General features: G+C 29.0%; 1 protein-coding gene across 1 annotated transcript; it reads right to left on the reverse strand.

The window, feature by feature from the left end:
* Positions 1 to 1,317: 1,317 nt before the first annotated feature.
* LOC100815038 (thioredoxin-like superfamily protein) lies at positions 1,318 to 7,795 on the reverse strand. Its single transcript, NM_001289342.2, has 3 exons — positions 7,565 to 7,795; positions 3,092 to 3,592; positions 1,318 to 2,304 (listed from the first exon to the last, which is right to left on the reverse strand). The coding sequence occupies exons 1-3, from the start codon at positions 7,688 to 7,690 to the stop codon at positions 1,660 to 1,662; spliced, it is 1,272 nt and encodes a 423-aa protein (NP_001276271.2). The 5' UTR covers positions 7,691 to 7,795; the 3' UTR covers positions 1,318 to 1,659.
* Positions 7,796 to 15,227: the final 7,432 nt, after the last annotated feature.

The following is a 15,227-nucleotide window of genomic DNA, read 5'->3' on the forward strand; positions in this document are numbered from 1 at the left end:
AATCGATCAAGTCCTATGAGCTATCGATAAAAATACTATATTCAACTATAATAACAACTTCTCTATTGTTTTTGGATATTAACAAATACGATCAAAATGATAATCATGGATATATAAATTGAAATTAGAGAATAGTATAAAAATAACTCTTAACCTACAGACACGAGAAGTTACACATACTTGAATGCTCTAGTTAGGTCTCTCAAACTTTAGAAAAAACTTATGTAAGAAAATGTATGTTTTTAGAACTACTGTAGACCTACTAATTTTCTAGCTATTTTTATTGCTTGTAGTTCAATGGATTGTTAATCTCAGTTATTCAACGTTGTTGATGATTTTAACAACAAGGTATTCCCTTCAATCTCTCGAATACAAATAACAAAAATCTTTATTTTTTTCTTAAATATAAATAAATTTTAATTATGTTTGTCTTATTTAATGAGATTATTTTTGAAATATTAATTTTTTATTTAATAGGATTAAATATTTTTTTTATGTTTCATATCAAGTTCTAATTTAAGATAGTTTAGAAAAAAATAATTTTTGATTAAAATTAACATAATTTAATAAAATTAATTAATTTCTTTAATAAGTCTGAATTCAATTTTTTATAATCGATACAGTAGAGTACACTTTTCAGGGAATTTTTCTTGTTAATATAATGTTCTAGATTAAAGTTCTTTAGAAGTCTAACACCTTGAGATCAAACTTCAAAAGTGCCTGTAGTGACAGTTGGCGATGAACGAATGTGTGTAAGTACGTTTTGTTATCCTCATGTATGTACTTGAGATGAAATTAAAAGTAAAGAATTATTAAATATAATAAATAATAAAGTTTTTATATTTTTTTAAAAAAAAAACCTCATGAAATTACTCGTATAATTTCATTCTTGATAAGTGAGTTAATATAGTTTGAAATGAAATCAACAACATGAGCTAACACAAAATCTAGATACTCTAATTAAAAAGTTAAAAGTTAACGACTTAATTAACTTGCCTCGAACAAATTCTATAGAAAAATTATATATTTGGGAAGCTTCATGACTTCTTCAAAATGGCTCCGTGCTCATTGTTTGGAAAACAATTTCGGTTAAGAGCATCCACAGTTTGTTTGCAGTCTTATTCAAAAATCACTTGAGATAAATTCAAATATTTCACCGATTTTAATTGCATCAAGTAAAGCAAAAGCCTCTGCCTCGATCAATAGAAGAAATTAAACCATGCACGTGCCCAGCTTGTTTTGGCGGAAATGAAATTGCCATGATGATTAGGATACATGCAGCATGCATGACCATATTGACCAATATACATTAACAAACAATGCAACTTCTTCACCTTTAAACATATCAAATGCAGTACGTACTAAAAATTCTTTTGTTATTGTTAGTTATTCAAAGACACTTGATATAACGAACAAGTAACAGCACTATTTTTTATAAAAAAAAAGCTATGGAGAATCAAATAGTTGATTCCCCAAGTATCTCCTTTTCTTTTTATCACCGTCAGTCACATATTCTGAACAAGTAGAAAAGCACCCATAAAGACACGTGATCTAACTAATTTAAGGGCATTCCAGTCCCTTCCCTTGTGCACTCAAGTCATCGCCCTCTAGGACGACATAGAATTAATTGCCAAAGGAATTGAATTAGTTAATTAAATCCTAGAAGCAACCAGTGGTGTCCACCAAGACATTGTCATCGCGTTCCACAGTTCTGACGCACTTTGGGTGCACTTCATAGCCACATTGGAGACACTGGTAGGCCCAGCTAGACCCTTGTTCATCACACACGCAGCAGATAAAGGGCCCTCCACCATTTCCATCAGACACCAAATTCAGATCATGTCGATGCCCTTGGTGATACACCAATGCTGGAAGACCCTTGGCCTCTTCCTCCAGCTGTTTCTCCAGCTCCTCCACTTTGGCCTTGGTGAAAGGGTACGCATTCTCTTGGTACAAGTTTATCAAACTCCTCCCGTGTACGGTTATTGTTTTACCATCAGGACCTATAATCACCAACCAAGGAATTCCTTGCACGTTGTAGTGTCTAACGAGGTTCTTGATCTCTGGGTCACCGAAAGGCAAGGCCAACCAAGGCATGGTGCTGTAGTAGGAGTCAAAGGATGCTTGGTCGCGGTCGCTGGATATTAGCACAACTTCGAAGTCCTCCTCTCCCTTTTCGGCTAGCTCGTGCTTTATCTTCTCGTAAACGGAAATCAGCTTGGGAGTGAACTTGGCGCATGGGACGCACCATTCCGCTGAGAAGTAGAGTCCAATTGTTTTACCCACTAGGGAAGCTACAGGTACCTGTGTACATGAGCAACACCCGTCACGCGGAACAGGATCCATGATTCTCTGCATGCAGTTCAAATAAAACTGCGTGCACCCAAAATTCTATTTCTATTCATGGATATATTCTACAACTTTTTCTAGAAATACCAAGAGAAGAAGAAGAAGAAAAAAACAGTTAGAAAAGATGTACTGAAAATGTCTTAATAATACTTCTCAATAATAATAACTTGAAGATTATTTGATTTGATGCTTAAAATTTGTAGTTTTCTGATATATTTTAATATATCTGTATAGTCTTTAAGAAATATAAAAATAAATATACATAAACACTAATTGCTATGTGATAGCTTAAGTGAGAAAGACAGAAATATACGTAGGGAAAAAAATTTGACACCCAAAACTTATACCTACAAACAGAGAGAAAAAAGAAAAAATATATATAAATATAATAGGTGATATGATGTGATAAAAAAAAACACTATATTAATAAGGTGTTTGTAATCTATGCATCTTTAAATATAAGCACTCAAAATACAATGCCCATAAGAAAAAAAAATGTTGTCTAGTGCTTGTGCTTGATGAAAACTTTTAAATAACATGAATTTAGGTGTATAATGAATACTTCTATTATATATATATATATATATATATATATATATATATATATATATATATATATATATATATATATATATATTCTAATCTTTAAAAAGGATTAATTAGATAATTAATTAACAAAACGTGGAAAACAGTAGCATGCATGCATGCAAGCGAGACAATTAAAGGTGTTGAAGCCATTTACCTTTTTGAGTCCCGTGTGAGTGTGACTCAAAACGTAGTCTCTATGGTGGTTTGCTAGTAAATTAGTGAGAGTCTGGTTATCACGCTTCACTTTGTCTTCCTTTTGCAGCTGCTCCAACCTGTCCTTACTGAATGGATAAGCTTGGATTCCATAGCGGTAAATAAGTTCAACCCCATCACGAACTGTTGCGTGCTCTTTACGATCGTCAGGTTGCAACAAAATTAAGCATGGAACGGCTTCCACGTCAAACTTTCTGGTCAAAGACTTCTTTGTTTCCAAATCAGAGAACGGAATTGCAATCCAGGGCATGCTTCCATAGAAGCTATTAAAGGCATTCAAGTCCTCATCTGAGGACACATACACAATCTCAAATTGAGGGACTCTGCTTTTTAGCTCCTCGTAGATTCCAGCTAGGACTTGGGTGAATCCACGGCAAGGTGGGTACCAATTCGCAGCGAATAATAGACCCACTACTTTCCCTTCAAGATCAGAAACTTTCACCTGCATCCACCATTTACAACCTAAACTTAACCAAATAGCAACTACCAATGTAATTAAGTGGTATTTCAAAAATTCAGGGGGGGAAATGTGGTACTTCAATATATTTTTAATGTAACGTGAATTCAAAAGTTTACGAGTTTCTGTTCTTATCACATTTGTTTAAGTTTACTTTTTTATAGGCAAATTATTCTTCCATTAATATTATAAAAAAGATAGTGTCAGAGAATTTATAATATAAAGTATAAAAAAATCATAACATACTCAAAGTATTAAAAAAATACAATTTATTACGTTAATTATTCTGCAACGTGTATTTACACATATATTAAATTAAATATTTATAACATATATTAAGTAATATTTTAACTAGAATGATTCGGTATTGGAGAATTTTTTTATGATAAGCCACAACATAATGGTGTGAATTTATAATAAATAGCGTTATGTGTGTGAGAGAGAGAATAGATAAATAATTATATATACATATATAATTTTAAGATACCATAATAAAAATTTACCAGAATAATAGCATAATATCATATTATTTAAATAGGTTAGTATATAAAGCATTAAAAGTCTTTTTAAGTTAATCAAAAGCTAACCTCTTTTGACTAAAACTAAATATACATTTAAAGAACTTCATCAGTTTAACACCTGCACCTGGCCATATCCATAATAAGTCTTCCACGAAAACTCTTAAAAAGGAAGAAAAAAAAAACATCTATATAAAAAAAAAAGGACATCACGTGGATAGGTGTTCGTACGTGTCGCTGGCAGACCAGAGTCCAAGACCGTGCCCAACACCGTACGGCTGCCTTCCAGCTATGACCATGTGTCTGAGGTGTCAATTGACACGAAGATACATGAACATCTAAGTTCAAAATTCTGGGTTAGTCAAATAAAAATGTTTCTTGAATAATTTTTAGTTCCTTATAACTTAAAAGAAAAATAAAAATAAATAAATAAGTGATTAATTTGATTAATGATGTAATTAATAAGAAGAAAAATATAAAAAAAATATCGGTTAGGTATTTGAAAATTTTTGTTATCAAAATATAACATTTTTAATCAAAAGGGCAAGGATAACAACACATGCCACATTTCTCCTTGGCTGATAATAAAACGGAAAATAATTTATGGACATCGTTATATAACACCAAGTGAGAGAGGGAAAAAAGAGAAAAAAAGTATAACCCTTATAGGTTATATGATGTGATAGAGAAAAATGATAAGTATTGATTAAATGTGTATAAAAAGTGAATATTCGTACAGCATTCTAAAAAAACACATTTCTCTTGAGTCCTGAGACAATATTCTTTCACGTAACTTTTATTATTGATAGAATTTAGGAGAGGTGAATTCCACTAAACACTACTAATATTGATGTTACTGGGTGTCCATAATTCGGTTCGGTTAAAGCAAACATCATATTCCTACTATATTCTGTAAAATTCACATTTAATTTATCCAATACTAAAAAAGTTAAACCAACGAATAAACAAATAAATGCGTTACTCTCTTATCAGAATTCAGACATACTTAAAAGAGGCTGAACAACTTGAATAACACCGACAAAGCAAGGGTGCATAAGAACAGAAAAGAATCCAGTGCTATCCGAAACTATGAAAAGGACGGGCCACCGAAATGGCCCACTATTTTTGTTTTTGTAGGGGATAATGGGCCGCGTGTATAACGCAAAGCGTAATAGCTAGGACTAGGCTACGGGAACCGTTTAGGTGACACTTGTCCTTCGATTGCAATGCTTGGTCCTCCATGACACACTGAAAGGGACTACAAAATATTGGGCATGTGTAGCTCCTGATTGCTTTTGCATCTATGATCTAACTAATCAAACAACTCCATAGCTAACAACAAGAATATCATCACCATTCATCTTTAATTTCATTTTTCGCTTTTAATAACAATATGTAGGTGTCTAAATACATTTAACAGATGCTGGGAAATAAATCACCTTTCTTCATTAAAAAAAATGCAATTATGTTCGGTATGTGAGGTGGTTCACGATTCACTAGTTGAGCAACTTTTAAGACAGCTAACCTTAAATCAAAGAACTGTCTTAACCAATTGACTGGGACTAGTTATATACATGTGGTATTTATTAGTTACAGTAGATTATCAGTGTTTAGACCCACTTTTCTTTTCGATACTCCATTTGACAGTATCTTTATCTCTAAACTAAAGAAGGGTTCCAGACTTCTTTTTTCACTTCACATTTGTATCTATACATATGTTGGGATAGTCTCATTTTTTTATAAACACCTCTCTTTTTCCTATATAACCCTCTCTCTCTTTCGTAGAGGATTACTGGGTAAACAGGGGCGGACTATTATGTATATGAGGATGTACAATTAAATATATTTAATTTTATATTTTGTATTCTCAAATTTTATATTTTTAAACGCTGGACTTATTTTCATGTGAGAATAACTAAGTGTATCTCTTATTTTAATAAAATCTCTTATTTTAATAAAATTGTAAGTATTTGTTTTAAATTTTATATTAATATTTCTTATTTATTTTTATGCGTTTGAACTCATTATTTCTACTTTTTTTCACTCTTTTATATTATTAGATTATTTATTCTAAATAAATTGACCCACCATCCCGGATCCTAAATCTGTCAGTGCTAGTAAAGATGCTATAACTCATGAGAATCGTAAGCTTAGTTTGTTGGAGATGGTTCCATAAAATTAAAGGGTGAAGGAATATACCACTAAATCAAAAGCATATAGAGGACAAGCTCCATTAGACAGCACAGCATAATACAAACTTGTTTCTCTCACAGCTTATGTATACCCTACCTCGCTTGCTACCCCGTTTATTTGGGTTCTTACTTGCCGTTATTGGTTCTCAATTAATAAAGGTCAAAGGAAATGAATTTTACCCATCTGATTAATATTTAAAGAAAGAAAATATAAACATATTCTGCACGCAAGTTTGCAGCTGAACAAACCACAGATATCATAACCAGAGAAAGCTGTTTCAAATTGAGAAGTTACTTCCTTTAAATAAGATTAATCTGTTAATTGGGTTTTTAAACCCTAGAACTTAACTTTTAAGGTGGAACATAGACTCTCCTTCAGCGTGGTCCAATACTCTTCATAATTTTGGGGTTGCAAATGCTTCTAATTAAGTTCTAATATATAAAAACGTATATCTATAAACTTTTTATTACCTATTACAATCTCTCAGGGAAAACAACTGACATAGTTCTTGGTCTTCACTAAGAGCAACCTTGGGTTAATATAACATCTGCCTTAAAATACATGAATATGAAGAATTTTTTACGGATGTAAGAGTAATTAAAAATCACTTTTTTCTTGTTGCAGTTACTAGAAAACGCTGTTGAACATATATAATAGGCTCACCCGCCACCGGCTACTGCAGCAGGAACACACCAGCCAACAAGTTTTTTAAAAAATAAAAATAAACAATTCTAAAATTTTGCAAGACTAGCTCCCGACCAAAACTACACCAGAAGCCACAGCAAAGAGCTTCAAATAAAAGAAAGTTAAAGGAGAATTAAACAAATTACCATGTACATATCATATATAAGTATAAATTATTCTCTTGAGTATTAATATCATTAAATTAAATTACTAAGAAAAAATTTATTATTATCTGTGACGGAGTACACAACTTTGTTAGAGGATCATCAGCAAATCTGGCAAAAATATACAAAGCACATAAATATTAAATCATACGAAGATCAAGATAATATATAGGACGTTAACTGACCAGTGACCACCATCTCAGACAAACTAAACGATAGAAGTATAACCGCAGAAGCATACTACATACAGTAGTAGATACTATTTACCTTTTTTTTTTTTTTGTTTATACATACTATTTATTTTCAGCTATTACCCGGAAGACTCTCTGAATAATTATATAACTCTGACAAAACTAGAGAAAGATGGGGAAAAGTTGTGAGAGAGAGAGATAGAGAACCTGAGCCCCAGTTGGAGAGAGAAGATAGTCACGATCTTGGGAAGCAAGTAGGTGTGAGAATTTGCCGTGGTTACCATTATGATTCATCACAACTTGAGGAGCTCCATCCTTCATCTCCGCTTTCATCACTCTCTTTTTCTTTTTCTTTCTCTTTTATAAGGTGTGAGTACTAATCTAGAGATGAAAGCACCGCGAGGGGAGTAGAAGGCCCCTTATACACCCGACACTTATATTCATTTAGAAGCAGTAGAATTATTGCATCCTATGCATCCACAAATCAAACATCAACACCTTCACACGTAGCATTCATCCAAGCCCCAGGAGGATAATACCAACCTACACCGCACACACATAGCGAATGATGCTGCAGCCTTTATTGATTGCCGCGAGATCTCATCCATGTGCGCCTTGACTTTAACTTAGAGTGTGAGTCAAGGCCAAACTAAAATGGCCACGTGTATGGTGGTGATTCCCCGAATTGAGTGTTAGTATTAGTTTGCTATCTTCTGGCAACGGTGATACGGAAGCTCCGTGTTGTCATAATAAAAGACTTTTGAATTAAATTGATGGTGCCGAATACGGCAAAACTCTTCTTCCGACACCTGTTGCTCGCTCCTTTAATTTCCTCTTTCTTTTCTTTTCACTTTTCTATAACCACTCCTCTTTCTATCAAGTCTTGCTGGATACTGTATTACTGTAGCGCATTAGTGTGCACTGATGCGTAAAACAAGTTAGATATTACATTTTACATTACAATCATTTTCAATCTTTCAGGTGTATATTTTTTCTTATTAATCTTTTTATATTTAGATTTTCTTAAAAAAGTAACGGAAATTTTAAGAGAAAAAAAAATATAAGAGCATATTGTACAATTACTCTTTTACACTATAATCTAAAGATATTTTAATTATTTTACATTTTAATTTTAATTGAAGTTTAATATCTTAATTAATTGTACTTGTGTACGAAAATAGTGACAGGAAATTAGTTAAATGGTGATACAAAATCTTACGAGCTTTAGTCATTTTAATTTGGACATATTGTTTTGAGATAAAAATAAATAAATTGTTTGGGGTTTTAATTAATTATTTTTTTAAAAATCACATAAATTTAGTTTTGGTGTCTATTTTTAATTAAAAACTTTTTTTCACTGAATTAAAAGCTTTTAAAATTATTAAATATGTAGGATTCTTAATAATTGTTCTAGCTAGTCTTAAATCCTTTTAGACTCAAACATTATAGTAAAGCAAATATATTAATACAAGAGAATTATTTATTTCTCGATTTTAATGTACCATTCCTCACACTGAAAATCTTCCACGCACTGTAGAAAAGTTTGTACAAACACGAGACACTAGATGACGATCCTAAACTATTCATTTTATGGAAATGAAAAATAAGAATGTGAGACTTTTACATTAAAAAATTCAATGAAACAATACTTCATTTAAACATAATAGAGAGTTTAGTTAAATATTAAAAAAGAGTTAAAATGCTAAACTCATACAAAATTCAAACTAAATGTAACTAAAATATACAATCAAGTCAAACTTAAATTACATTTATCAAATCTGAGGTGAACTAACAAAATACAAGTCTTTTTTCTTTAGTAAGACACCCATGCAACTACACATGGGTCTTCCGAGTTTCTGGGAAGACTTTAAGTCTAGCATTAGACCTCCACCGTCGTTAATATTGTCGACCTCATCCTTCTTTTTTGTCGTAACTATTCTTAGGCTATCTTTTATTTTTTTTTATTCAGTTCCTCTATTTATGACGAAAAAAAAAACAAGAAAAGACAAATGTTTTGAAAAGGAAAAAATGAAGAAGAAAGTAGCACCTGCCTCTTCATGTCATTGTTTTAATGCATATATGTATATATATATATATGGCGAATATTGTTTTAATAATAATTATTATTATAAACAAATAAATAGCAGTAAAAATGAACATAAATAAATTATTTAAAAGAATCTATATTTATAAATGGTCAATTCAAGGACAAGCGTGGAAATATATATATATATATATATATTATGTCCTTGCTAAAGAAAAAATAACAAACGCCAGAATTTGTTTATAACAAAAAAAATTTATTCAATTTCTTATATAAAATTCATTCAATTTTATTGTAAATGAATTTAATCTAAAAAATATTGCTCTGAAAGTCTTTTATCGGCAATATAGGCACTGCCTAATGATAAAAAATAACTTTTTGTTTTTGGAAAAGATAAATCCAGCAATGCAAAAAGGAAAGAGAAAAATGATTACGCAACAGTATATTTTTTTTTTACTCATTCAATCATATTCTATAATGTAAAAACAAATTATATCATCATTAATTAATTTATAATTTTTATTATTATTAATATTATAAAAGATATAAATAAAAAATAATTAGTGTTAATTATTTTCGACCATAATTATAACATGACGAAAGAAACATTTACGCTGTCAACATTTGCAAGTAAAACGTTTTTTTTTTTAATTTCATCCAGCAATTATTTTTAAATCTAAGTAACTTTTGTTAAAATTTTGACATGAATTTTTCTAGTTGTCCAACACCTGTCGAATGTCGAATAAAAAATAATGCAGTAGACCTCTTGAATCATTAGTGGGAACTTACAAAGTTAGTATTAAACTCACGTTCCAAGATCTAACAGGTGCGAACGGATTCTCCAATCTCCGATCTTTTGGAACATGAAGATTTTTAATTAGTTTATTTTTTATACAAGAAACATACATGGAGATTACATCGATATATAAAATAGAGCAAGAATGATTTCGCGTGTCAAACTTTTCTACTTTTATATATATGTGTGTGAGATAAAAAAAATTAATCAATTCAACTCTTAAATAACAAACTTTATAAATTTGATAAAGCTTATAAAAGCTAACAAGTAAATAATTTATTTTAGTTTAATAGGTAATATATTATATTATTTGATAGTATATCGACAAATGTTAAATTTATGTGAATTTTGATGTTACATTCGAAAAAATATGTCAAATGATTCATCAACCTTTGAATCAATTCATTTTATATTTTATAAAGAGTTATCAAATGGTTTTGAGGAAAATTTCTACGCACTACAATATAAAATATTTTATAAAGAGTTGACTTTTATTATAATTATGTTAAAAATCATATAATTAAATGATTATATAAAATTATTTTTTTTAAACTGTGTCAATCCATAATCATTAAATTCAATTGTTTTGTTTAAATTTTTAGGCATAATGTGAATTGATCACGATTCTTTAAAATACATTTTTCTTTATTAAATTAACTGTTGAGTTATTATTTTATATCTGATGATATCTAAGTTCAACTCTTCTATTTGAAAAAAATGTCAAATGTTATAAAAAAAATAAATAACAATAAAAATATAATTAAATAATTGTTTTATATATTTCAAAATATATATTGCACTGTGAAATACATTAATAAAATATTACATTATTTTGAATTAATATAAATTTTATATCTATAATTTATATGATAAGAACCTTCGATCTAAATATAAATTTCAGAATTAAATTTATTCATTATTTATTTAATAATGTGAAATTTATTGAATATGTAAAAAATAACGTTGCAAGTATCTTTCAAATATGGGGAAACAATAAAAAAAATATCACTAATACTAAAATTTATCAAGATCCAACACAGATACTCAAAATAATGAATAGTTGTAATTTAATTGTTGGGTCAACAATTATTTTTACCCATTTCTTTTATAATTTATGTTTACAATCAATTATTGATAACTTATTCAATTTCTATCTAAAAAAAACTTATTCAATTTCGATTAACAGTCAATAATTGTACCAAAAAAATTAACATTGAATAACCATGCACTGCCACTGTTATTTCTCTTTAATTTGATAATAATTTAACAAAAACTGAAAATCCCAATAAATCTATTGACTTCTTCCGCTCAAAGCACGCATGATCAATATTATAAAACTAGCCCGATGCTATAACTCAATAACAATATTATATTAACAAGTCACTAATCATCCAAGTTATTAGTTGAACCACGTAAGTTGGTATAAAATATAATAATGTAAATTTAGTCACGTATTTTTTAAAATGTTAATATTAATTAATTCTGTAGCCTTTGTTATCATTAGTATATATATTATCATTTTAATTTTTATTACTCCATCAGTTTCAAATTATATGATGTTTTAGATAAAATAATTTATTTCAAAATAAATGTCATTTTATAAAATTAATGTTATATAAAATATTATTTGAAGACTGTTCTTAATTAATACTACTCAATGGGAATAGCACACATTAAAAATAAATGACTCATTAATTAAAAAGATAAAAAAATATTAAAAAGTTATCTATTTTTTAAAAAATAATAATAATAAATTAATTATATTTTTATCAAAATTCTTAAATGTCATAATATAATGTAAAACTGATGACGTAGTTATGTATGTAAGTTAAAGTAAGATTTCAAAAATATTGTTTATAAAAGATAAAATAGACTCTAAAAAGCTTATGGCATTAATATAGTATTTTTATAAGAAAAATAATACATTAAATATTCTAAATTAATTCTTATACAAGATGGAGCCAAATCACTAGTGTAGAGTAATCTCTAGTATAAATTATAAAAATAAGGAGAGTATATCTGTAAATGGAGTGTGTTATGCCCTCATGGAGTACCCGTGAAGCCTGGAAAATGGAAATTAACAAGAGAAGAGAAGAGTGATGGGAAATGCGTACGGACAATGACACGTATAAAAGAAGCCGGACAAGTGTCACGTGTTGGCCTCTGGAAGTTGTTCTGAAGTCAGCCACGGATGCTCTTCCATGCCTTCCAATATTACTTCTGCTGCCTTCTCCTTTCAACCACTCCTAAATGGAAAACTGCATTGGGAAAATATACAAATCAATTTTTTATTTTAAAATTTTATTTTTATCCTTTTCTAATTTTTAACTTCAAAATATTTTTTTTTTAAGTTTCATATTTTATTATTATAAATAGGTTAAGAGTGTTTATGTGTAACAATAATAACACTAGAGATAATAATCATTTTTTATTGACAAATTTTGATGATTAATTTTATTATAAATGTCATTCAAAAAGATTCAAATTCTTAATCTTTTTTTTTCATTTTTTCTCCGTCATTAAATAATCTTATATCTCTTAATTACATTAATCATGCTAATGATAATAATAAGGTGATGGTAATCATATTTCATAATATAAAACAAACATGGTCCAAAATTAAAGAATGAAAAAAAAAATATCTGTTTGAATTGGGGTTCATATACGTTGGATCCACATTTATCCAAAGCTGTTACCAGTAGCTTCTGTGTTATTTTTATGGGAAAATCTCTCTATAGGCCGAAATGGACGTACAAAAATTAAATCTTTTAAGTTTTACTTAAAGATTGCGATTACCAAAACCAAATTTAAAATATCTATATGATAATTAATAAATTTATTAATTATTATCTCCATCCCTGAATATAAGATTTTTTTAACTAATTCATATACGTTAATGATTTTTAATAATTATTTTTTTAAATTATCCTTCAAAATATTGAGATTTATGATTTCTCTTTTGACTCAATTACTTTATATCTAATTAATTAATATATGTTAATTTTCTTCTCCAATTGTTATAAGAAAGATAATGCATTTACATTTTTAATTTGTAGGATTTACTGTAAAATAGTTAAGAGTGTTTAAAAAATAATAATGAATACGTGTTGTCAATGGTTAATACTCAATATTCTGTTGGTTAATATTCATAAGATTTAATTACCTAATTTATTAAGAATTTAATTGATAATAATAAATTTATTTTAAATCTATAATTTTTTTCAAAATTATTATTGTCATTATTAAGAATCTAATTGTTTGTCAATATTTTATATTTTTTCTTATAATTAGAGATATTTATAGTCTAAAAATAATTAATACAAGAAATATTATAAATTGAATCTTTATAAAAAAAACAAATATTATTTTTAACTGGGATCTTATAAATAGGAATAAAGAAATCTTATAAATAGGAATAAAGGGATCTTATAAATAAGAATAAAAAGAATAATGCATAAGATAAATTAAAAGAAACTTATAAAAAATGAACAAATAAATTTCTTTAAAAAAATCTTATATTTAAAAACAGACATGATATTGTATAATTTCCACATTTTCCTTTTGCGCTTTATAGCCATGAAAACTTGGCTAGGTATGAGGCGGAGAACATAAACAACACAAATGTCAAGACCATTGTTATTTATATCACTCAGTTTTACTAATATACCTCCTATTTGTATTTTTAAAAAAATCCAAAAAAAAATTTAAAAAATGATAAAGTCTTACCACATTCCGAAAAGTAATTTCTAAAAGTGTTAAATTTCTAACACATTACATAAAGCAGTTTCATTAGACAATTTTTAGAAGATAGTGTGAAAGTTGGCTTAATGGCAGCAACAACAACGTGATTTTGTTTCATTGTGAAAGGAGTTTGATTCTTTCAGCGTTTCTACTTGCTAGCTTCCTCGGTTTCCTCTCTATGCATTGCTTCGCTCGATCTCCAAGTCCTTGACAAACCCACAAGGTTCTTGTAATGACCACCTTTGCATCTCTAACATCATTGACAACATTGCCCTTTCAAACCCTTCCCTTCGCAAGCAGTGCATTCTCTCCGCTGACCATTTTCACGGCCTTGAATCCTCCCTCTTCATTGCCCCATTCTTTTTCTGAAAATTGACTTCAGAATCTCTTTTTCAAAATGTGTTAAAATTTTATACTTTCATAAATTTCTTTTTGAAAAAAATATATAAACGAGAGGTATATTAGTGAAAATGAGGTGTAAATCATAATGGAACATATATTTCGATCAGTTAAACGATGGAACATATGGAACAATGTAATGAAAAATAAAGATCAATACTTCCAGCTGTTAAGCAAGTCCAAAAACAAAATAGTGGCTCCGCCAACAGGCCCAACAAGGCATCTATCACTTTGCCAATGTAGTCTATCGTTGTCACTTGTCAACCTGCCCCTTGTATAACAATAACATGCTGGAATTTCCATTTCTGGAACTTAATATTTTAAACGGGTTGGCGTAATTAAAATTTTCTTCTCTAGTTGAAATGTTGGTAAATTGGAGTTGAATCTCGGTATTTTGCCTTTGTGGGAGATGTTAGAAACTGCATAATTCTAAAGGTTGACATTTTAAAATGAAACACAGAGAAGTTTAGGATCTGCGTCATACTCAATTATTAAGAATTTATAGATTTTAAATATATTCGAAATTGCAAGTAAATTAAACCTTAGAAGCAATTATGCAAATATTCAAGAAAATTAAACCTTAGAAGCAATTATGCAAATATTCAAGAAAATTAAACAACCTTATATTGATACTAGCGTAAGATATAAATTAGATACCAACTACATTTGGCGATGAACCAGATCCGGTGTGAGTAATTTATGGTTTAAAAATAATGGTTCATTATAGATCACCTAAGTGGTCCACCTTGGCCTTTTTCATAAGAATAAGCTAGTTTTTTCTCTTATGTTTGATTAGGACATACGAACCCAAATCTGTGAATTTGGTTAATAATGAGCTTTTTTTAACTCAAATTATATCAAGTTTTTCAATTTGATTTGTTAAGTTTACT

This window comes from Glycine max, chromosome 4 (genome assembly GCF_000004515.6).
Source record: "Glycine max cultivar Williams 82 chromosome 4, Glycine_max_v4.0, whole genome shotgun sequence".
In the NCBI taxonomy this organism is placed as follows: domain Eukaryota; kingdom Viridiplantae; phylum Streptophyta; class Magnoliopsida; order Fabales; family Fabaceae; genus Glycine; species Glycine max.

Bases quoted from the DNA above. Each gene is read 5' to 3' on its own strand.
- LOC100815038 (NM_001289342.2), bottom strand. From the start codon at position 7,690: ATGAAAGCGGAGATGAAGGATGGAGCTCCTCAAGTTGTGATGAATCAT. The intron at 3,593-7,564 runs GTTCTCTATCTC...TGGTGGATGCAG, and splicing joins TCTCTCCAACTGGGGCTCAG to GTGAAAGTTTCTGATCTTGA. The intron at 2,305-3,091 runs GTAAATGGCTTC...TCATGTACACAG, and splicing joins CTCACACGGGACTCAAAAAG to GTACCTGTAGCTTCCCTAGT.